The 24,994-nt window shown below is 41.5% G+C and overlaps 1 protein-coding gene across 3 annotated transcripts in view; it reads left to right on the top strand.

The window, feature by feature from the left end:
- The window catches only part of Fbxw4 (F-box and WD repeat domain containing 4), an 80,733-nt gene that overhangs the window by 11,871 nt on the left and 43,868 nt on the right, over positions 1-24,994 (top strand). The window contains exons 2-6 of one of the 3 annotated variants that reach the window (XM_047553586.1): positions 609-699; positions 5,253-5,348; positions 8,236-8,421; positions 8,870-9,002; positions 14,245-14,339. In XM_047553586.1, the coding sequence (XP_047409542.1) occupies positions 5,254-5,348; positions 8,236-8,421; positions 8,870-9,002; positions 14,245-14,339 (509 nt within the window). In that variant the 5' untranslated portion in view covers positions 609-699; position 5,253. The remainder of the gene's footprint in view (positions 1-608; positions 700-5,252; positions 5,349-8,235; positions 8,422-8,869; positions 9,003-14,244; positions 14,340-24,994) is intronic. The other 2 variants (XM_047553583.1, XM_047553584.1) reach the window with 2 other exon arrangements.

The following is a 24,994-nucleotide window of genomic DNA, read 5'->3' as shown; positions in this document are numbered from 1 at the left end:
GGCAGTTAAGTGACCAGGGAGATGAGAAAAATGTTGTCCTTATCCTAATTCAGGAAATATGTGAATTCTTTCTCCCCTGCTGTCTTCCTGCTACAATCCAGAATATTCCATTTTTAGTTTCATCTTTACCCGTTCATTTAGACCAAACTCAAGAGAAGAGGTGTAACTATAAAGAACCTTTCTTTTTACATCCAGGAGGGATTTGCAGATATGAATTGGCAGGGCAATCTATTCTTTTTCAGTAAGAAAGTTCTTTTGGTCCATTCTGTCAATTCTCTTTCTGTCCCAGGTTCTTGTTCCATCTGGCAGTGTAGCTGCTCTTAGTCAAGTGAAACCAGGGACCATATTCATTCATTGGGAAAATTCAGTGAAAGATTTGCCTTAACATGTATATGCCCAGTTCTAACCATCCAACCTAAAAGATGAAATGTTTGCTACAAGAGGAACAATTTCTGAAAGTGACAACTAAGTTAATTGAAGAAAAAAATGATTATTAGCATCACTTTAGTGATGATACCATTAGTGGATATTAACTACTACATTTATTTGTATTTATGTAAAAATAATTAACCTCTTTTGAAGTAATTCATACCTTTACTTTGTTTTAGGTGTCATCTTTAAAACACTACAATTGTGTGAAATATTATCTTCATTTCATAGGCGAAGAAATGGACAATTAGAGAAGTTAGTTACTTGGAGGTGTGTAACAAACAAGTGGGATAGATTCCAGTTTCTTGAGCCTGCCTTCTGTGCTTTATCCGTAACTTTACTTAATTGATATAACTGTCAGCAATTATTGTCCTAAAGCACCATTTGTTTACATCTTCTGACCTTGTTATTTATGGAAACATAATTTATATAGTGTCTTCTTACTTCTACCTTTATAAATTTGAATTAGTTTTAAAATTACCGTTAGTTGCTACACAGTAGTTGTTTTCAAAATGTTTTGCATTTCTCACATTTGTCCTTTCTGGTGGCAGTATATTCCATTGCATTAGAATGCCATTCTCCACAAACAGGCTCTTGGGCAGTTTCCAGATTTAAGGTATAATATATTACTGCAGCTATAAATATCTTTAGAAAAATGTATTTTTTATTTTGAATTATTTTTTTGTGAAGTTGTGCTCAAAGTCAGAATGCTAGATCAGAAGCAATCGTTTAATGACTTTTATCTTAGAATTCCTTTCTCAAAGATGGGACCAGTTAAATGTGCCACCACTGATATGGAATTAAACCTAAACCTTTTATAACACCAAAAGAGTCTTTCCACCTATTTGATGTGAGACTGTACTTTTTTTTTAAAATATATTTTAAAATATATTTTTTAGTTGTAGATGGACACAATACCTTTATTTTATTTATTTATTTTATTTTTTTGCGGTACTGGGGATCGAACTCAGGGCCTTATGCTTGCAAGGCAAGCACTCTACCAGCTGAGCTATCTCCCCAGCCCTAGTTATTTGTTTTTATGTGGTCCTGAGGATTGAACCCAGGACCTCACATGTGCTAGGTAAGCTCTCAACCACTGAGCTGTAGCCCCAACCTGAGACTGTACTTTAATAATTGTTTTAAGGTATATGTCTGTAAACTAGTGTTATGGGATATTTTCCCCAGCATTTTGTTATGTGAACACCAAGTGACTATTCTAAAGCCTCTGCTGGACATGGATGATTGGGTACTGGAGACAGGGTGTTTTCTTGATACATTTTTATTAGCTCCCTAAAGTTTTAGAGATTAAACTTGTATCTGTAATGTTGTTATTTTCCCTTACTCTGTAGTTTTTGTTTTCATTGTTTCTACCCCCTTCCCCGCCTCTGTGCAGTATTTAAAATTTGATAGAATCAAAGTTGAGAGCTTTATAATTGATACATTTCTATTGGTTGTATAAACAGGAAATGGTCTCTGTTTTTTTGGAGAATATGTATGTATTTCATTTTTGTCTAAACTTTTAAATTGACTTTCATTGTTTCAAATTTATTACATTATAGTATGATTTGTGGTACTAGGATTGAACCATTGAGCCCAAGGGTGCTCTACCACAGGACTACATCCCTAGCCCTTTTTATTCTGTTTTGAGATAGGGTCTTGCTGAGTTGCTCAGGCTAGCCTCAAACTTGAAATTCTTCCATCTCAGCCTCCTGCGTGGCTGGGGTTATAGGTGTGTGCCTCCACACTTGGCAATGAATGTCCAGTTTTATCAATAGTATCTATTGTTATTTTTTGTTGCTGGGAATTAACCAAGGATGTCTCACATGCTAAGCATGTTCTACTACTGAGCTACACCCCTATTATTATTATTATTATTATTTATATTTTTAGTTGTAGATGGACACAATACCTTTATTTTATTTATTTTTATGTGGTGCTGAGGTGTGAACCTAGTGCGTCACATGTGTTAGGCAAGCATTCTACCATTAAGCTACAACTCTAGCCCTACCTCTATTATTTTAAGGAATAATTTCCTCTTAAATGTTATATTATAGAAAAATTGGGAAATACAGAAAAGCACAAAGAAGAAAATAAAGACACCTGAAGTTGGCTATCCACAGTTAACTATTATTATTTTAGAATATATCATTCCAGTGTTCTTTTTAGACACGTATATTCTTTTTCCCTTTCTCCCTTTCTTCTAATAAAGTCAGCAATATGCTACACAGACTCAACAGCAATAATTAAGTAGTGATTTCTTTCTTTCATTTGAAATTTTGCTTTTTTATATGTTAATTTCATATCAGTTTAGGCCATTTCTGGCTTTCTTTTTTAAAAATCAGAGACTGTTTGCTCATTGCCCATTTTTAACGGCTTATAATTGAGCAGAGCTAGGAATAAAGGAAGCATAATCCCTCTATCAATAAACACTTACTGAGCCTGGTGTGGTGACGTGTTCCTGTAATCCCAGTGACTTGGGAGGCTAAGGCAGGAGGATCCCAAGTTCAAGGACAGCCTCAGCAACCTAGTGAGGGCCTAAGTAACTTAGGGGGACCCTGTCTCAAAAAGTAAAAAGGTCTTGGGTCTGGGATTGTGGTTCAGTGGTAGAGCACTTGCCCAACACTGGGTTTGATCCTCAGCTCCACATAAAAATAAATAAAATAAAGATAAAGGTATTACGTCTATTGACAATCAAATTAAAAAAAAAAAAAAAAGAAAAGTAAAACGGTCTGGGGATGTGACTCAGTGTATAAGTGTCCCTGGGTTCAATCCCTGGAACAACAACAACAACAAAACGACAACAAAATTAAATGTCTGAATAGATATAATACTATAAATTAAGTGAAAAAAATGATAAATGAGAAAAAAGTTTACAATGTACAAGTATTTCTCAGAAGAAATACTAATGGCTTTTAAAATTTTGTTTTGTTTTTGTTTGTAGTACTGGGGATTGAACCCAGGGTCTCACACATGCTAGGCCTGTGCTCTACCACTGAGCTAGATTGCCAGCCCCATACTAATTGTGTTTAAACACATGACCAGATATTCAGGCTTTTTCACAATTATAAAATACTTGTTTAAGCAGAGAGGAAAGTATTTTTTTACTTATTAGAAGTACAAAGATATTTTTAGTATCGTGAATAATAAGGAAAGACTAGAAACTGTTTTAGGCCAGAAGAGACTAAGGACACATGGTGACTAATTACAATGTGGAATCCTAGATTGGATCCTGGAACAGAAAAAGACATTAGTGAAGAAATTGGTGAACTCTGAATAAAACCAAACTTCGTTAAATGCTTCAGTAATGTACTAGTATTATTTTGACAAATGTGCAAATAGTTATATAACATGTTAACATTAGGGCTGGAGTTGTATGTAGCTCAGTGGAGAGTGCTTGCCTAGCACATGTGATGCGCTAGGTTTGATCCTCAGCACTACATAAAAATAAATAAATGAAATAAAGGTATTATGTCCATCTACAACTAAAAAAAAAAAATACTGTAACATTAGGGGAAACTGAGCTAAGGGAACTTTGTGTACTTTTAAAAAACTTAATATGCTATCAAAAGTGAAAGTTGGTTTGTCTTGTTTTGGATGACAATTTGTCAGCATCTACCAGAATAAAAAATGTACAGTTTCCTCTGACCCATTCAATGCCATTTCTAATATTTTTCTCTATATGTAAACAAAGGTACAAAGGTATTTACTGCAGCATTGTTTATAATGGCAGAAGTCTGGAAATAGTTTAAATATCAGTAAGTAGGTGGCCGATGAAATAAATTATGATTAAATCAAACAAGGAATTCTATTTAACTGTTAAAATGAGACAGATCTAAATGTATTGCTGTGGAATGACTCTCAGGATATATTATTATATGAAGAAAGTGATGGAAGGATAGTGTCACTACTTTTTTTTTTTTTAATTAAAATGGGATAGATATAGGATTATACGCACTCCAGTATATATGCATCTACAGTTTGTGTGTAGTTGCTTCTAAAAAGGAAGGAGAATCTTGGCCAGATATTAGGAGAGTGACTTGCTTTTGCATTGTTAACCTTTCATCTATGTATGTGCATTTTTATTTTTTATTTTTATTTCTCCTGGATAATTACTAGTTTAAGGAATAGGTATATGTTTAGATTTATAATGAACTGCCAGATATTTTCCCCAAATGGTTGTACCATCTACCACCAATGTAGGAAACACCCTGTGGGTCTTTTAAAATATATATAAACATATACAGAGAGGATTTCTTCATCTGGATACAAGTGCTTTTTCAGATAAACCTTTTGTGAATCTTTTCTCCCAGACTATAGTTTTGGTATTTGTTTTGGTGAGCACAAGTTTTTAATTTTGATAAAATCTAATGTATTATATTTTTCTTTTGTTATTGCTTTCTGTGTCATAAGAAAACTTGCTCACCTGATAGCTTTATAGTTTTAGAGTTTATGTTTAGGTTTATGATCTATTTTGTTATTTTTTTTTTCCTGTTTGGTGTGAGGTAGGAGTCATGATTCTTTTTTTTTTTTTCCCCCATATGGATACTGAGGAATTCCAACATTATTTGTCATCTGTTCTCTTTTAGATTGCTTTGGCATCACTATAGATGTTTTCAGTAGTTTAAAGGGTAGGCTTTTCTTGACTTTCTTGGTTATCTAAGTATGGAGAGAGAATTAGGCCTTCCTGGTGTTCTACTCCCTTTACTTACATTTTATTATTTTCTGAATGTTCCCAAGTCTTGAGTCTGCTAATAAGCCCATAGAATTTTCTCTTCTTGGCAATGAGTTGCAGTGACTGGATTCTCTGTTTTGTTTGGACATAGGATGAGCAATGTCCCAGTGAAGGAACGGGTGAAGGTGTCCCAGAACTGGAGGCTGGGGCGCTGCCGAGAGGGGATTCTGCTGAAGTGGAGGTGCAGGCAAGTAGCCTTTCACTCTTTTAAATCTTCCTGGGACCGAAGAACATAATGAAAACTGAAAAACTGAATATAATGTCATGGGGGCTATCTTGGGTGGGATGGTAGTGGTGATCCTTTGAATAGCACAAAGGGTGCAGCAGAGGGACAACTTGTTTTCACATTTCACATAATAAATGTACTTTGTTAACAAATTCCATATTTTATGATTACAAAAAATGTTTATTGTAGAAGTTTGAAAAGTAATTGGAAAAGTATAAAAAAGAAAATAAAAATTACCTCTGATTCTCAGAAGGAACCTCTGTTAAATTTACTTCATCAAAAGGCGTAAATGAAGCCAGTGTACAAATCTATCTTGTTTTACAATTATTTTCTTTAAATCTTTCATTTTAGGGAGTTACTTCTTCACTCTTGGCTTGCTTTAGCATTCTCTTGCACCTTTTTTTTTTTTTTTGTTAAGTTCTAGGAATCAAACCCTGGGCCTTGTGCATCCTAAGCAAGTGCTCTGCCACAGAGCTACATCTCTAGACCCATCTCCTCTGTATTATTAAAAGGCAAAATGGGATCTAAATGATTGGGTGTATATGTTATGGAAAATAGAACTTAGAAAAGGTGCCAGAAAATTTAGATGGTGGCTGTGGCACTGCTAATGTCACAAATTTTATGCTCTGTCAGTGCTAAATTATTTCAGTTATTATTTGATTGCCTGCCAAAAAAAGTGCTTCTTGTTGATTGATGGCAATGGGTAGGAAATGTCATGAGTCCTCATTTTGAGCTGACTTTTTTCCCTGTGCTGATAGATGCAGGCAGGTTTTGGTATCTGGTGATCCTCTCCCTTGCTTGGTTCACTGGCATCAGCTGCTGGACTTATACAGTAGTGGTGATGGTCAAGAAGCTATGGGAAATGAAGAACTTATCCTTTGCTTCCCACTTGTGTCTTTTGACTTTCCTACTTCTCAACCATGAGAGTATGCCGGGCATGGTAGCACGTGTCTGTAATCCCAGCGATTTTGGAGCCTGCTCTAGGAGGATCTCAACTTCAAGATCAACCTTAGTAATTTAGTGAGACTCTGTCTCAAAAATAAAAAAAAGAAGGCTGAGGATGTAGCTCAGTGGTAGACTGTCCCTGGGTTCCATTTCCAGTACAAAAAACAAAATAAAACAACAACAAAAAGAAACCCCAGAGAGTAGAGTTTATTTCTCTATCAAGGTTTTGTCCCTGACATTGTCTTTTTGGGCTAATTTCCAGCAGTTTGGCAAATAAACACATAGGATGGTTACCAGGCTGCCCTGGGATTCTCCACTGTTCACCTGGCATGAACCTGGTGTCTTGTCCTAGGTAAATGCTGTTTACCAGATGGCTCTAAAGCACATGAATTCCAGCCCCCTCTGTTTGCTGCCTACTCGAGTGGGCCACACACTCATGCCAAGAATATTGAAGGGGAATGTGCATAATGAATGAGAATTCAAGCATTTATACACAGTCTACACATGTTCCATGTAATATATGCACACCCTTATAAAATCCTCATGAGCAGAAACTCAGTTACTACCAAGTCCAAGCTGCATTTAATGGCCCGTCAAGTCAATTTGCAGAACTTTTCCACATTCCCATGACGCTTGTTTTAAGGAACCTGGGGAAGAAACAGCCCAGTTTGCTCAGACAGGCTTGGCAGTGGGAGATGGTGTCTGTACATGGGGATGACTCAGCTGTCCCTGTGCTTTTCTTGGGACCTGGTAGCTCTAAGACCTCAAGGTAGGATAGTACAGATGGGATAGCTACCTTGGAAAGGGCCTTAGTTCCCACCAGAAAACTTAGTATCTGGCAGAATCTTCTTTCTTCTTAAGGCTCACTCTGTGCCATGGGACTGGCCTGTGACCTCTAACCTTTCTTCCTCCTGCAGATTGGAGAGGAACTCTAGCTATTTGTAGATTTCTTTTATCAGTCGCTATGAGAACTGACTTTCTCTATAGCCTCTGAAATCTCGCAGACCTCTGGAGCTGTTTCTCATCACCACATTTATCCTTTCATTCAGCAATGTAGATATCTCTCAGAGGATCTAGTGTGTATCAATACATCAGCATCCTTTTCTGAATGACTTTATTACTTTCACTTAAAAATTTACTTTCCCTTGTCCTTTGTCCTAGTAGGACAAAGGACTGGGGCTTCTTAGGACTCACTCTTCTCCTTTCTCCATAACACCTACTTCACCTATTAGGAAAGGGGCATATGTGAGAGTCTTGGAACCTTGAAACTTACCACTTATACATCAGTGAGGATGCAGGATGAAAGTTGCTTTACCTGACTGCAGGACTGAAAGAAAGTTACTTCACTTGACTGGAAGATATTTTGACTCTACCTACCACTCAACCTTTTAATCTTTCCCCACCCCCTGCCCCTTGCCGGCAGTGCTGGTGATTGAACCCAGGGCCTTGTGCTTGTGAGGCAAGCACTCTACCAACTGAGCTACATCTACCTTTTAATCTTATAAGTTCTGCCTACTCATGAGAAATCCAGGTAGCACATAATTCAAATATTTAGCCTTCCCCAATTAAAAGAGAGATTTAGTTGGTCTTTCTTGCAATTATGACTCTTTCAGAAAGTCCAAAAAGGGCTGGTAGAGTATTTGCCTAGCATGCATAGACCCTGGATTTGATTCTCAGTGCTACAAAGAAGAAAAAAGGTCCAAAGGTTAGGTCACCACAAAGCTCACTCTGGTTTTCTATGGGTAGCCAAGGGCTGGGCAATTTTGAAATGGGGATTAAGGTGTGAACTCTTAGCCTTGCAAGCTGTCCTTGGTAGGTTGGGGATTGGTCTCTTTAAAAAAATGAAGTCAGGTTTTCATGCTCTATCTTGATGAGCCCTACATGTTCTTTTCCATCTCTGTAGTCAGATGCCCTGGATGCAGCTAGAGGATGATTCTCTGTACATATCCCAAGCTAATTTCATCCTGGCCTACAAGTTCCGCCCAGATGGTGCCAGCTTGAATCGTCGACCCTTGGGAGTCTTCGCTGGGCATGATGAGGATGTTTGTCACTTTGTGCTGGCCAACTCACATATTATCAGTGCAGGAGGGTAAGTGCTACAGGTTTCTCCTTCCACCTGCTTCTGTAATATTCTTTGGGGAACTTGTGCCTACCTCTGACTTCCCACCACGACTCCAAAGGGACAAAGAGGGATACTAGGAGAAGGGCTGGTGGTTTTTTTCCATTTAAAGCAGAGATTTACCAAAAGCAGTTAATAGGGTTAGCTGGAGAAGGAAAACAGGAAGAGCCTTTAATGCATAGTGAAGCTGGTTTTGATACTTGCCAGGGTGAAATTTATTTTAAGTCTTAGTTCTATTCAGCCTCAAGTGTGCTGCAAGATGTAAAGGTACCTAGAAGCTCAGCACCTTTTGGACCAAATTGCCTTACACTTAGCAAATTTGGAGTCACTGGAGACTTGGACTATTTTTGTAGATTTATTCTCTTCCTATGGAGAGAATAATTGGCTCTTGGGGATGGGCTTCTTATTTCTCTCCTAGAGATGGGAAGATTGGTGTCCATAAAATTCACAGCACCTTCACTGTCAAGTATTCGGCTCATGAACAGGAGGTGAACTGTGTGGACTGCAAAGGGGGCATCATTGTGAGTGGTTCCAGGGACAGGACGGCCAAGGTGAGGTGGTCTCCCCCTTATGTACTGTTATTCCTTCCTGTCTTTGGGGAGTGGGGTGGAGAGGGTGGATAGAGCCTTGAGTCCCAGGATTGGCTGAGAGCACTGGTTGGGGGCAGGGGAGAAATGATACAATAAAGAACTCACTTATGTGCCTCTGGTGCACAGCTTGCCATGCCAGGCTGTGTCCCTGCCAGCTGGCCTAGGAAAGGAGTGGACAGTGGCTGGGAAGCTTGCCACTCACTTGAAATGTGGCGTGAACTCAAAAACAGGGCCTGGCCAGCTTTTCCTTTCTGAGCTGTTCCTCAAGTTTGTGGGTTGAGTTCTAACCCCAATATTTTATTTTAAAATCTCCCTACTTTTGCTTGCTCTCTATTTAGGGAGGTTAATTTTTCACTACCTTGTCTAAAAGCAATCAGGCTGATAATTAAAATGTGTTTTTACTGCTTCTCTGGAGAGTGATGGTGGTTGGTAAGCAGTAGAGATGATGAGAGTGTTGTTTGTTGCGTCATTGCCAAATGCCTGGTTCACAGCCACCCACCAATGCATAAAAGAATGAGGCTGATAAACAGTGTAAACCTTGCTTTATGGAATCAGCTTATCTATATCTGGGTCAAATTGGCCCCTCCTCATGAGACAGAAAAGTTCTCCATGCCCATGTCCAGCAGCCCTAGCCAGGAAAGGGGCCTGGTTCTTTGAGGCTGCTGTAGGAACTTTGCTGATAATTAAGTTGGTGGTGTGTAGGAGACCCAGGAGTATCTTCCTTGTCTATTTTATAGCATCCAGAGGCTCCATAGTGCTAACAGGAGCAAAATGCTTGCTGGTGTCAGCAAATGGGCCACTAAGTCATGCAGGGAGAGGGAAGTTGCAGTCTTTACTCAGTAACTTTTCTGATTCTTTATACCCTGTAGTGTTTACTTCTTCATGTTGCTAATTCACGAAAAGGAAGAGCTAAATGTGTTCCCTCTCTTAGCAGTTTTTTGCCTTTCATTTTGTATTTAGTCAGAAAGAATGCACACCAGCACAGGAAACTTGGGGAAAATCCCACAAATGTTTTGAAGCAACAGGACTGATTTTCCTGTCACTTACTTCTTCCCCTGTCCCATATTTATGTCATATTTCTGATTGGTCACTATGTTTGCATTTCTTGGCCATGCTGCTTAAAAGTAAATTTGCATAGTAACATTTTGTGGCATATGTGACCTAGATATTCCCATCTCATTCTGGAATCTTACTGTCATGCCTGCAGGCTTCTTCCAGTTCCTCCTTTTTAATGACACCTCTTTCTTCTATTCTCTGTGGTCTGACACCCAGAGCAGTATAAAACTGAGCTTTGTGACCACATAAAGCAATCTGAGGGTATGGACTACTTACTGTTGAAGAATGTTATCAACTTCATGTGGGTTCACTTCATATATAAGTTATTAAATCAGTCCTATTTAGTGACTTAAAAATATTTAAAATAAGTACTTTCTATTTCTAAAATTACAACACAGTTCACCTTCTTCCTTTTCAGAATTTCTTTAGGGTCATTGATAGAATTCTCTTCTCTGATTCTTTTTCATCTCCTGAAAGGTGGGTTGCTCTTTGGGGGTTCCCAAATGCCCTCCCAGCTAATTCATCTTTTCTGACATTCTGGATGCTACTTGGGTTTTCCTCCTTTTTGTTGTTGTCTTTACATTCAGCCACCTTCCTTTTTCAGGCCCAAATTTGTCTATAACTAACTCTCCACATCTTTTCAGTGGCATCAGTAAGTCTATAACCGCTTCTTCAGGCTTCTAATACACCTAAACCTACATAGGAATTTACAACTAATGGTTGCCTATAAACCTCTATACATTGTATTTTGGGAGTTCCCCAAATATATACTGTCTTTTAGGAAAGATAAATTTGTCTTATGGGGTGATTACAGAAACATTCTCTTTGCAAGATTTCTGAACTAGGAAATCTATGCAGAGAGCCTTCTTTCTTCTCTTCGTCTTAGCCCCCAGTTTTGAATTTTCTTACTTTTTTTTTTTTAAGTTGTAGATGGACACAATACCTTTATATATTTGTTTATGTGGTGCTAAGGTCCGAACCTAGTGCCTCATGCTTGCCTGGCAAGCACTCCACCACCGAGTCACAACCCTAGCCCATCTTTAACTTACTTTGAATTGCTTTTCTGGGATTTAGCAGAGCCGGTTTTGTCCTGAGATGTCAATTAATTGTAGCCTATGTTTTTGGTGGCTTGGGCTGGTACTGGTGATAATCCTTCCATTTCCTCTTTTATTTCTCTATTGTTCAATGCATTTCTCTGTTGTTTGATTCATTCTTATTGTTTGTGAGACTTGGTGCACGAGGCACCCCAGATCTTCAAAGATGAGGAAGATGCAGCCTCTGTACTCAAGGGGAGCTCAAACATGTGCACTTGTCCCTGAAACTGATGGGAAGTGGCCAGGACTATGAAGTATAAGGCTCTTGGGAAGAGTCAGAAAGTTCTGAGGATGGAGAGAACACACTGGTTGGGAAGGGGGAACTTTAAGGAGGGAGCACTTGAGCTGGTTTTCTTATCTGATTTTAGTCATTTTTCAAAGCATAGGTTTGCTTATTTTGTAATGATGTAGATTGCAACAAGGTATTGGTTCATTTTTCTTACTTTATCCTTTGGGGTAAACTTTTCCTAACATAATTCTATTCATAATATGTTTTGGATATCCAGCATACCCTGCTGTATTTACTCTATTTTTTTTTTTTTAGTGCATTATAGTTATACATAATTGGACATATTTTGATAAATTCATAAAACATAATTAACTCAATTTCAATCCCCAGTACTATACTCTGTCTCCTGTATCTACTCTATTTTATAAGGGTTTTCATTATTTTATTTATTTATTTTTTTTCATTATTTTTTTGTTTTTTGTTTTGTGGTGCTGGGGATTGAACCCAGGGCCTTGTGCATGTGAGGCAAGCACTCTGCCAACTGAGCTATATCCCCAGCCAGGGTTTCATTATTATACAAATTATTCGTGTTTTCTTTAATGACTTTAAAATGGACATTCCATCATTTACTTACCATTTTTCTCTAGTGGGTGAATGTTTGCACCCATTTTTTTTCTGGATCCAAGGATCCTGTAATAAGAATCACCGTAACTGAATGCCTGATACATGTCAAATACTGTGAGGTGTGCTTTATGCTTACCTTTACTTTTCCACACTACATCCTGAGAGATAAGGATAATTTTTCATTTGATATATGAAGAAACTGAGGCTAAGAAATTATGAAACATCCCTAAAATCAAAGATAATAAGGAACAACTAGGGTTCAAATCCAGATTGGTTAGATCCCAAAGTCTGCATGCTTTTTCTGCAACCACAACCTGCAAGGAATATTTTACCATTTAGACTTTTCTTTGTTTTGGAATTATTTTCTTAGGATAAATTCTCAGCATTAGAATTCTTGCTATCCCTAATCTGCTTTTTAAAAGGGCTGAATAAGTACGCTTCCCCCCTGAGTCTTTTCCAGGTTGGGTCTGTTTTGAATTTGGCCATTGAGGGTGAAGATATGACCAGCATACTGTGTCAGCTCCTTGTCCTTCAGATACCAGGATACTCAGTTTGCTGAAGGATGCTGTGCTTCTGGGATGGGTTGGGAGGGTCACATTCCCAAAGTCATGCTCAGAATTGGCAATGTGCTTCCTGAACCACTCCCAGAGACCTGGAACCTTTTTCTGCAGTTTGCAGAATCTAGGAATCCACCAACCCTCTCTGTGGAGGGTACTAGTGGATTTGTACTTAGGTTATCCCCAGAAATTTTGTAAATTAGAATCCTTAGAGCCCATCCCCTCCCCATAAGCAAGAACCTGCTTCCCAGGGAGTTTATTGCAGGGAAAAATCAAAACTGTCTTCCAAGATGGAGCAGTTTATCAGAAGTACATCCAATTATTGTCAAAAGGACTAATAGAGTTCAAAGAGTAAACTGGAATCCTGGCATTCCAGGAAAAATTATAGTAATTACCTTTTTTGTTTTTGGTTTTTTTGGTGTTTTCCCCTCCCTTCCTCATTTAGGATCTTCTTGTTAAATTTGTTTTCTTACCCCAGTGTTGGGAAAAGCTATACTATCACCCCATCCCCAACCCCCATCACACACAGAAGCTCTAAGAAACACTTTCTCCTTTTATAGGGAAGAGATACCATGTGACCCTAAAGCAGAACCACCCCCACTCCATCACCTACCCCTTAAACTGAAGGAATGTTTCCTTAAAGTTCTTCCATCTAAGGTCCTGCCTGCACTGGGTGTGTTCCTCTTATAGCACTGTGGGGACCTTGAGAGGTCATTGATCCATCTGCCTTGGGATCCCCTCTGTGGCTGCTGTCTTGGGACAGCCCTGTACATTTGAGGTTTCTTTTCTATTTGGTTAGAGGCTTATGTTCCTGTGTGTGTCATCTCGGGTAGGGGAGGCGAGGGGGGAGATTTCTAAATGCATTGGCTGCTGAGAGGGCTCTGTGAGTGTCGATTAGAGTTAAGCCCAGAGTGGCTGCTAATGTACATTCCTGACTGATAGGGACCAGATAATGTGCTCCAAGCAATATTTTTAACCTGTAGGAGATATGGAAGCTTAAGAGAGCTAAGCTTTTCTGTTGCTTTTGGTGACACTAGGTGCTAAATTCCCTGCTGACATGAATAGCATTGGATTCTGGGCATTATGAACAAACAACAACACACCACTTTCCTGCTTTGAAGACTCTCTTCTTCCATTCTTTCCTTCTCTGGCAGTTCTCTTTTTACTCTTCTAACTATTCATGCCTCCCCTTACCACATCTTGATCTTCCTTCCTCTCCTACTTGCCCAAAGTAAATTCTTGGTGAGAGATAGAAGTAAGGAATATCACAAACATGGGAGGGGGGGGGTGGAGAGCTATTGCTGAGAGAGGCAGGCCCCATCTGCCTACCCTTTTCCTAGTCAAATCTCAGCTGAGGAATGTGGAAGTTCTAATGCCCTGGTATAAAATCGACTGGTATGTGAAGGTTCTTGGGCAGATATAAAAGAAGGTAGTTAGAACTGGGAGTTAGAGTCTGTTTGACTGGTAGGTAAGCCAGAGGCTGGAGAGGCCTCTCTGCTGATACCCTGAACTCTGTGTATACAGGACAGAAAGGATTCTCCATTTTCCCACCACCTTATGTACAGTCACCCCTACCTGCTATACTTTGTCTCCCCTTTAATCCCAGGCAATGCCAATGAGAGCATCTCCTCTCCTGTTTCCAGGTGTGGCCTTTGGCCTCAGGCCGACTGGGGCAGTGCTTACACACCATCCAGACTGAAGACAGAGTCTGGTCCATTGCTGTCAGCCCATTGCTCAGGTAAGGGGACATTTTGGATGTAATTTTGTCTTATATAATAATTTTTTTTGTTTTACTAGTTTAGATGAGCTAGAAAATCTTCCAACTGTGTATTCTAGGTTGCTTTGAGCCACTCTCTTGGAGATTTTTTTAATTCTCCAGAGACTTCAGGTTTTTAAGCCCTTTCATATTTTCATGGAGTTGAGATAACTTTCCAGGAGCTAATTTCCTAAGCACCTAACCTCAGAAATATTAAGGAAAAAATACCATATTGGAATGTAATTAAGAGTCCAGCTGTGACCAGGGGTGTTCTTTCCAGAGTAGATGCCCTCTGGGATTGCTCCAAAGCAGAGGCCTCTCAGCATCCCTGGGAGGAGAAAGCAGCAGCTAGTCTGCTGTCATGACTCACATTTCTGCTTTGTTTCTTCTGGAAGTTGTCCCTGACTTATCCCTTTTAGACTTGAGTTGTCAGGAGAGGCTCAGGGCCTGTATCCTAGTAGACCCTCATCCAAAGGCATAGATGTGGAGAAACAGAAACTGACAATGTAGCAGAAGTGCAACATTTTTAATGATGGTTTTACCCTACCCTTTAAACAAGTGAACTTTGTGTCTCGACTTCTGGTCCCCCCTTATGTGCCCACCACACTGTCAATACTGGAGATTAAACCCAGGAGCACTTTACCACTGAGTTAAATCACCAACTCTTTTTCATTTTATATTTTGAGATAGGGTCTTGCCAAGTTGCTTAGGGCCTTACTAAGTTACTAAAAACTGGCCTCAAACTTGCAATACTCTTGCCTCAGCCTCCCAAGTTGCTGGGATTATAGGTGTGCACCATCATGCCCAGCTTGACTTCTGCCTTCTCAGCTCTCCTGAACCAAGTCAGGGTCTCTGTTCTCCCCAGCAGGATACACTGCCTCCTCCTGTACCCTTTAAGTCACAGTAGTTCCTAGGGTCTTCCCCATCTTCGTCCCTCACTCCACACCTGAATGGAACTGGGAAAGCTGGAGGACTGCTACACTCCAGCACTGGGTTCCGTTAGTCACTTGTTTTATGAGCGAGTTAGTCCCCCCCTTTCCCTCAGCCTCTTTCAACCTCTTTCTCCTCCCCCATAGAGCCTGCACCCCTCCTCCTGCTCCCTTCTACAACTCCCTTTCAAACTTTTTCTTCTTAAGAATTAGAGCCGAATTAGCCACGTCATTAATTCTTCAATTTGACGGCTGATATAGCAGGACCTGAAACACATTGCTGACCCTAGAAAATGGAGACCCCATTCCTAGCATATTGACGATGGGAGAAGTTAATTAAAATTCCACAGAGCAGAGGTGTCGGCTAACCTATAACCTGTCGCTGTTCAGAACAATCATTCCAGCAACCCTAGGAAAGAGGGAAGGAAGACGAGGTGGGGAGTGGAGAGGCTAAGTGTGTGGAGCAGAGTGGAAAATGGAGCCATCCAGCTTTGTCTCCTCCTCAGTTTCTCCCTCATAGTGCCCTTTTAAAGTCCATTAGCCAGGTGCAGGCCTTATGGGCTAGGTATGCATAAGGATTAAAAGAAGGCAGGACAGTGTATGGGAGGTGACAGGTATGCTAGAGACTTTGCCTAGTAGTTGTCTACGGAATTATGCTGGCTTCAGAAAACCAGGATGCATTGGTGGTGGAGGAAGTGCTTCAGGTCCATGTGTCCTACATGTGAATTGAGGCCAGAGAGCACAGATAGGTTCTTCCCTATCCCCCCAACACCAGCATCCTCTACTCCAGCTACCTCCTCTGGAATGTGTTAGGCTACCTCTCAACAGAAGAGAGCACAACACCCATTGCAGATGGTGCCAATAAAAGAGATCTCAAGAAGCATTTGAGATCATAATAAACTGAGTTGAGTTTTTGGGCACAACTTGGAGACTGGCTTTGGGGAAGGACCTAGCTCTCTGATGTTCCTAACTACTGTATGACTGCTGCCATTCCTTGCAGCTGACAATCATCTGCTAGTTCCTAGTTATCTGCTCTGTGCAGACCCTCTGCTAAGTCCTCATTTCACTTCATTTTTAGTGAAGATCTGGGGCTTATGTTTTCTTCTCAGTCTTCTTCAGAGTTTTCTTGATGTATTTTCTTGGTCCTGGATGGTTCTTTTGCTCATAGTTAGCTATTCAGCTGCTGACCCACAGTTCGTTTTAGTTTTGGTTTTTTTGGGAGGTACCAGGGATTGAACCCAGGGGCTCTTAATCACTGAGCCACATCCCCAGCCCTTTTAAAATATTTTATTAGAGACAGAGTCTTGCTGAGTTCCTCAGGGCCTAAGTTGCTGAGGTTGGGTTTGAAGTCATGATCCTCCTGCCTCAGCCTCCCGAGTCTGTGGGATTACAGGCATGCACCTCTGTGCCCGGCTCTGACCCACAGTTTTGAGATGGCTTTCCTTCCAGCTTCACAGATGATGACTTGAACTCTTAAAATAGTTTGCATTTGGGATTCTGTCTTTACACCAGATGACCAGAGTATGTGCTGGTGTTATCTCTGCTCTCTTTTCTCTTATCCAGAGAATACACTGGGCTAAGATCTTTATACTTTATTATTAGATTCATTTCTTTTTATTGTGTTCATGACTTTGATCCTTTCAATAAACTCATCCAACATTGGAAGGCTCTGACTCTAAGGTCTGTTGTCTAGAGCAGTCTGGGGGCTCTACTTTGCCCGCTGCTTGCAGGGTGGCCTAGGTAAGTCATTCCCTTCTAGCCTTCACTTCCCCATCTATTAAGTGTGAATACTCTTTTCTTTACAAACCTTGCTAGATTACTGTGAAGATGACCTGAAAGAATGTATGTGAAAAGACAGAAAAGAATGTGCTCTTATCTGGTATAATATTTGCTTAGTGACTTCAGCTGCTCTCAAGTGTATTCTGTAGGCTTCTCTGGGCTTCTCCAGACCCACAGGGAGTTACACTACTCAAGAAGAGACTCAGCAGGAACCTTTCTTTTCTCTTCTTTTTTCCCTGGAGTGTCCATGCCTCAGCCACTGCCTTCTGTTCCCGTCCCTGCCACCATTCCTGTTGATTGTCATATCACTAATGTGATATGACCCTGGACCCCTCATGAAGAACATGAGGGGATGTGGACAGCAGCTGTCCTCCAGGGCAGGTCCTCCCCCTTTACCTGCCAATTTCTCAGCCCCTCATTGTTTCCTTGTATAGTTACATGGAACCTTGACATTTAAGAGACATTTAGCTCAGCTCTTTCCTTGATTAATTTCTTTCTTTATTTAAAACAATTCATCAGACCTACTCACTTTACCTGTCTTTGATGCAGGGGTTCTACTTCTTATGTTTGTACTCAGTCACTTGTAGTAAGAAACATGGAACCTCAAGCTTCCAGCTTAAGAGGTGCTATTGACCATGAGAAAGCAGGTGTTCTGTCCTCTGTCCAAGTGTTGTTTTCTTTGGTGACCTTGAATTCTTGATTTGTAAAAGTGGAGATGATATTTAATACCTCTTATGTATTAAGAGCTGTGTTTAGATACTCAGAAAATGCAGAAAGAAAACAGTAGGTTCTGAAGAATATGTCAGACAAGGACCTTTTCCTCTGTCTCCCTTGTGCCTGCCTACTACCCCTCTTATTGTTCTGACACTAATAATCCTGTTTTCAAGGCTGGGGTTGTGGCTCAGTGTCACAGTGCTTGCCTAGCACATGCAAGGTACTGGGTTCGATTCTCAGCACTGCAAATAAATAAATGTCCATTACCAACTAAAAAAATTTTTAAAAAAAATCCTGCTTTCAAGATTCATGTCTTATGAATGAGGCCCTCTTCCTATAGAGGAAATTCCACCCCAAGCTGTTAGATGAGTGAAAGAAGAATGGTTGAGGTGGCAGGGTGTGCCTGGGGTGGAAGGGTCTGTCTGAATGTAGTTATGGGGCAGGAATACATCCAGCTCAATTGACTGCAGCTGTACAACCTGCAGTCACTTTGAATTCTGAGGACTTTCCTGTGAGTAAAACAGAAAAGCAGATTTTTTTTTTTTAAATGTGTAATATATTTGATTGTCATTTAAAAATTATTTACGGCAGAGTAAAGTTAGTAAATTAATACTCAAGAGCAAGGACATGCAGAACTGTTGAGGACTTAACTTCGTTCCTTTCTACTTCCCATCTCTTCCTTTCTCATTCCCTTTTCACCTCACTCCCTGTGTTTTCTGAATACTTGCTATGTGGTAACCACCCCAGGATCTTACTCAGTGGTGGGAATAGGGTAGATACATCATTGTAACGCTTGCTAGACTAGACTAACTGCCTTAAGCCTAGACCATTTCTGACTGGGGAGGGAGGTGTTATTATCTTTTGGACAGAGGGGTAAATTGAGGCTCAGGGAATATCACTTCAGGGAAATATGCAGGTTGGGGCAGAAGAGGCTGCAGTTGTGCTGTCTCTAGCCTGTTGCCTATACTATGTGCTGAGGGGAGCCACAGGCAGGCCTCTGGATCATTGCTGTGCCTTACTCTCCAGCCTCTTGGTGGTAGCTGTGGCCCTTGAAAGTCTCTGTGGGAACATCCTTTCTTTCTGAAGGCAAGAACTGAGCTAGAGAGTGGTGGGGGAAGGTGGTGTGCGGGAGAGGCTGGACCCACTCAGGTGGCTGTGAATGATGCACCATTCTGGGGATGCCTGTGTACATAGACCCTCAGTTTTCAAACTTCTCCAACCAGCAATGTGGACCCTCTGGTGAAATGAATCTGAAGCCCCCCCTGCCCTGATTGTCTGGGAGGGGAAGAGAGAGGCGTGCACACCTCTGCCTTCCTCTGCAGATACCATGTCTATTGCCCTGCAAGAAAAAAAGGTACTCCAAAGAGCCCTCTTCCCATCTGTGAACAGTGCTGCTGTCATGTTGGTGAGTGTGGTCAGGAAGACTTCCCAGGACTCTTGGGTTTTAATCCCTCCTCTCCTGCTTCTGTCATCAGGGAAATATATGTGTGGTATAGGTGTAGAAACTTGACTTAACTGTGGTATAGGTGTAGAAACTTGACTTAACTGTGTTATTAAATATACAATATAATCTTGTGTAACTTTGCTCACTGTGGTGGCCTGTTTGTTTTTGGGGGGATTAGTCCAAGTCTCCATGAAATGTACCGATTCAAATTTGTAAAGTGAGTTGTAGCCTCTGGGGGGTTTCGATGAAGGAGCTGCCCCTTCTTGCTTCATTTCTTCCAGAGGTGAGGGCAAGTCTGGAAGGAAAGCAGTCACTGTGCACTGTTCAGTAGGGGTGGGGATTCTGGGAGAGCAAGCAGGCTGTTTGTTCCAGCTGCAACAGAGTTTACTGTGTTCTGTGTGTGGTAGACGCTCCCCACCAGTCTGCTGAAATGCATCTTTCTTTACTAAAAGGAACTTGCATGTGGAGTGTGCTCTGACAGGGAGGTGTAAAGGACTGGAAAAAGAGGCAGCCAGCCTTCAGTATGAATTCTGTTGTTTCCAGTGGTGCAGCAATCCTCTGGCCCCAGCCTTCGTTACTCACTCTGTGCTTTGAGAGGGTAAAGAATAAAAAATAAAGATTGTGTCTTTAAGTTTTTCTTTTTCTGGGTGGCAGTGGACAGTTGGTGTGAAGGGACTCCTTAGCCTTGATAACCTGGAAAAAGATCAGTGAGTGACAGTGACTTTCTAGTGCTTCACCTTGTAGCTGGTCCTCCTGGTGGCATGTGTAGACCATAACTATCTCAGGGATCCCTGTGTTCTCCCTCCCCAATGTTGGGCCAGAGGGGAATCCTCCTCTGGGGCCTGCAGTGGAAAGGAGACCCAAAGAGCTAGGCAAGGAGTGGCTTGGTGTCTCCCTTCACCACAGCAGAGCATAGTAGGGAGCATTCTGCATGTGGTGTCCCTGGATGAGAGACGTCAAAGGCACAAAGAAACCATAGAGGGACTGGCATGGCTGGAAGGGGCATAATGACACCTGAAGGAAGATAGAAGCTCTGGGTAGTGGTAGATGGCCCACTGGTCCAGACTGAAATGAGCTAATCTTGGAAAGGCATAATATGGGGTGCCATTGAATTGGAGTCAGGTCCTGCTAAGTCTCAATGCAATGCCCTTCACCCTAGCATTCATTGCCTATGAAACCCAAACCTCTCAGGCATCATATTCATCAGAAGCAAGTCCCAAACATCACAGGGATGGGTTTCAGTTCTTTGAGATCCTGGATTTCAGCCATTATACAGGGCAGAATGGGAACAGAGAGACTCATGTGCAGGGCTGCTGGCCTGAGACCAGCACCCTCCCAGTCCTGGTTGGTTCAGAATCCATTTGTGGGAGTAGTTTCTACCCTGGCCAGCATGGCTCACTTTTTAAGGGCTAACTTAAAAAAGAACAAATTAAAAAAAAAAAAGAAAGAAAGAAAGAAAAGGGAAATGCACAAATTTAAAAATGTATAATAATAAATACTCATCACACACACACACACACACACAGTGCTAACTTAAATAAACACTACAAATAGAAACAGAAGGAGAGGGCCAGATATGAGTACAGAATTGATGCATTGAGACTCTGACCCTGATAGCAGCGAGCCATTTCCATCCTTTGGCCTCAGTGTTGGAATTCTGATTCTCTCCCTTTTTCTCTCTACTTGCCTTCTCTACTTCCTCCTCCCTCCCTCTCTCCTCCTCTCTCTCTCTCTCTCTTTTTTTTTTTTTTTTTTTTGTGGGTGCTGTGGATTGAACCCAGGGCCTTGTTCATGTGAGGCAAGCATTCTACCGACTGAGCTATATCCCCAGCCCCTCTTTTTCTTTCTGGACACTACGTAGGCATTGCTGTTTTAAAATTAGGATTTTTTCCCCCCTTTTTCTCTCTTTCTTTCTTTTTTTTTTTTTTAAACTCTTTAAACTTCAGTGTGTGATGAGGCAGAGAGGGAGGCGGGAGGGTGAAGGGGAGCCATAAATTCTGTGGCTGGTGTAGCTGTTCTCTGAGCAGCCCTCTAAGCAGCCGGGAAGCCTCTGATGTCGCCACAGCACTTTCATTAACATTTAAATTAAGGGTTTGTTTTCCAGGCTGTTTTATAGGCAGGGACCTTTCATGGCCTGTCACATGCAGCAACCCCCCCCCCCCCCCCAAGCAAGTGTGTAATTGTAGCCACTACTCTGTCCTAACTCTGGGTTGTAGCCGGAGGTTCAAAGGAAGTTCTGGGGATGAAGCTCTGGAGGTACAAGCTGTGACAGTCAGGATGGGGGTGTTATTCCTTAAATGAAGGTGCTTGTAGGGCTCCTTCTCCTCTTCTCTGACCTATGCTTTTCTTTGCCCTTCAAGGGACACACTTTGATCCAACTCTGACCCTCCCACCCTTCCTTCCCTTGGGCCATGGCCAGGTGGGAAGGATGTAGTCCATCCATCCCAGAAGTTTCTCTTCATAGCGAGTTAGGGTCTGGGACTGATTGTTCAAAGATACAGGACTCTCCATGTTAATCTTTTTACTTTTGATTATTATTTTTTAACCTCATAAATACTTCTCCTTACTATACTTACTCTTAGGGTAGTAGCAAAAGGGATTACTGTCTGCAAAGAATTTATAATACAGTAGGGTTCTTTGGTCCTAAAAAATGCATTCTTAGAAAAATGTGTGTATACACATCTCACTTAATCACTAGCTCCCACCAGTACTTGTGCTGGAAACCGCTTACTGATAAAGGAGATCATTCAAGGAAACCTTCCAGATCTTGGCATTCAGAGTAATCTCCCCCATACCCTCAAGGAGTGAATTTGTTTCCAAACTTTTTTTCACATGGAATAAGTGGCAGTATTTGGGGGTGTATTGAAGAATCATGTCTGCTCTGTTCTCTCTCCTTCCCATCAACATTCTGTTGATCTGTGGATGACAAGAATGTGGACCATTCACAGGAGGCAGCGCCTGAGTTCACACCCTCTTGAGGCTTCATTCACCCAATGTGGTTGGTGGCTACATTTCTTCTTTATAGTGCAATGGAACTTTTCTCTTTCCTTTCAGAGGCTGAGAACTTTTTCTCCTGGGGCCTTGACTTCACTGCCTAGTCACCATGTATTTTCTCTTTGTTTCACTAAGCCACTCAAACCATCCATGACTTATCTACTGGGTTGAAGGTGGCTGAGTATCTTGCCCTCTTGTCCCAGGTAACCTTGTCAACAGGTGGATACCCTCATGCTTTGGGGTCCTGCCCAAGGGGAGTGAGGGAAGTGCTGGGGCAACCCCTCTGCAGGTGCCACTTGGGCTCAGATTGCAGGCTAGTGTGCAGGCCCTGCCTGTTGGTGATTAATCTGGGACACAGCCGGCAGAGGCCCCGCCAGGGCAGCTTTGGTCCCTCACTGTGAAGACCTTTGGCTCGGAGACTGAACTGATCTCTGTAGCCTGCTTCGGCTTAGAGTTTGATCTGTCAAGGCTAAAGAGGAACCCGATGGTGAAGCGGAAGCTTCTAGTCCTGTCTGACTTATGGCACTGATCCGTTCCAGTGGCCTTGTCATGATAATACTTGTACATTTGAGAAGATTTCCCCACCTGTTAGTGGTAGCACTCAGATCAGTCAAAAGAGGAATCTTCATGAAAATCTGTGCTTTTAGTTTTTTGAGCCAATGGAGCTTACTCTTGTAAGTAGACTGGGGACTGGGGTGGGGTTTGTAGTGGGAATAATGGAAAAGGGCAATATCGAGACTATGGCTAGATGAGTAGTGATTATATGTTTGAGGGGAGTGGATCACATTGGAGGTGGAAGGATCACCCCATCCTCCCGCAGTTAGGTGGTGGCTCTCAGACTATTTTCAGCAAATTTCAATATTTCAGCTTGGAGTCAAGTCTTAGCTTCCTTGTTTTCCTTTTCATTTCAAATAAAATTTCTTTTTGAAATAGGTCCCTCACACACCCCTTTTCATCTTTCAGTGTCCTGGTCCCTGGGATTTCCAGGTGACAGTCCATGGTGCCAGTTGTATTTCTTCCTATTCTGAGTTCAGAACAGGAACGCATGAATTTACAAAGCTACCTGTGACAGTTTTCCCAAGTCAGTGAGCCTCAGTGAGTTTCATTATTATGCAGTTCCATTTGGTAGTTGGGGCGTAGGACACAAGGGTTGGAACATTTTCCTTACACCATCAAGAAGAAGAAGGGCTCCTATGTGTGCCATCGACAGTGGAATATGCTGGCACCATTGATACGGGAAACTGGCTATAAAGATGCTGTGAATCACAGGATTTTGTCTTGATTCTGAATTTTGCTGTGCCAACTAGAATTTCTATGCAAGATGACAATTTGTTTATGCATAAGCAAACCAATGAATGTGTTGGGCTCTTCCTTCAGACCCATACTACAAGATCTCTCTCTGTATGGGCTGAATGTCTGCTAATCCCTGTGCTTTTATAGCAGTTTCTCTTTCCTCTGTCCTTTCTTTCTTTTTTTGGATTTATTTCAAAGGTACTTTACTACCAAGCTATTCCCCATAGCTTTTTAAAAAAAATGTTTGTTTATTTATTTATTTATGTGGTGCTGGGGATTGAACCCAGGGCCTTGTGCTTGCAAGGCAAGCACTTTACCAACTAAGCTATCTCCCAAGCCCTTATTTTTTATTTTGAGACAGGGTCTAAGTTTCTTAGAGTCTTGCCAAATTGCTGAGGCTGACTTTGAACTTTTGATCCTCCTACCTCAGCCTCCTGAGTCACTGGGATTACAGGATTGTGCCACTGTAGCAGGCAGGTATAGCAGTTTCTTGAACAGTATTCTCTAGAAGTTTCAGATTATGAACTTTGGGGAGTAGGGGTTTTCTCTCCTGTCTTGTGGGTGGTACCTGTTGTTGAAGATACAATGCCTGTGTCTCTGGTGTGCCCTAGTAGGCTGATTACCCAAGATCCTTGCACTTTTCTAAGCTTTTTCTTGCTCCACTTTCTGAGTAGGACATTTTCATAGGAGGCAGTGAGTGATCTGGACTGTGGCACTCCATCAGAGAGGTTTGACTCAAGCCTATGTGAGGTGCCGACAAGGGTGGGAGGAGCAGAGGGAGGAGGGAAGTGAGTACCTGAAAGTAGAAGCCATGGTAATTGCAAAGGGAATATTAGTCCAGGAGCTGCTGGCCCAGGAAATTGCTTTTTGCAGAAGCTTTCCTTTTTCATAGTTTGCAATGCAAATTAAAAACATGAATGGGCACCAAAAAGTGTAGAGGGGATGCCAGTTGTGATGTGCTAAAATTGAAGATTATAAGCAGTGTCTTAATTTGCAGGAGAAATTTTGAAGTAAAGAGAGAGAATCTTTGAGCAGAGTAAAATAATTTAAAATCACAATTTACTGTGATTTTTCCCTTATGCTTTCCTTGTACTCATGTTCGGACCTGTCTCCGGACCTGCTCAGCTTGCCTTGCTGTCTTCTCCTCTACTCCTGCCTGCAGCAAAGTCATAATCCAGCTTTTAGAACAATGGCTGTGGTGGCCATGGTGTGGTATTTCAATCTTTACAGCAGCCCCATCTAGAGTCAGTGTGCTTTAGAAAATGTATACATTGATGCTGGGGATTGGAGCTCCCACATGCAGGCTGAAGAGCGTGCATCTCAAAGGCAGGAGCTTGCCTGCTTTGAGAAGGTGTTAAAGCCAGGGCTCTTCTCTGGTCCTTGTAACACCAGTGGATATGCTTGATAAGCAGACCGTGAAGTTACTAGGTTCTTTTCCTCTCTTGATTCCCCATGCTTCTCCATCCATGACTTTCTGCTTTCAG

The sequence above is a fragment of the Sciurus carolinensis genome, chromosome 5 (assembly GCF_902686445.1).
Source record: "Sciurus carolinensis chromosome 5, mSciCar1.2, whole genome shotgun sequence".
Lineage (NCBI taxonomy): Eukaryota > Metazoa > Chordata > Mammalia > Rodentia > Sciuridae > Sciurus > Sciurus carolinensis.
This window is presented reverse-complemented; position numbering and strand designations above follow the sequence as displayed.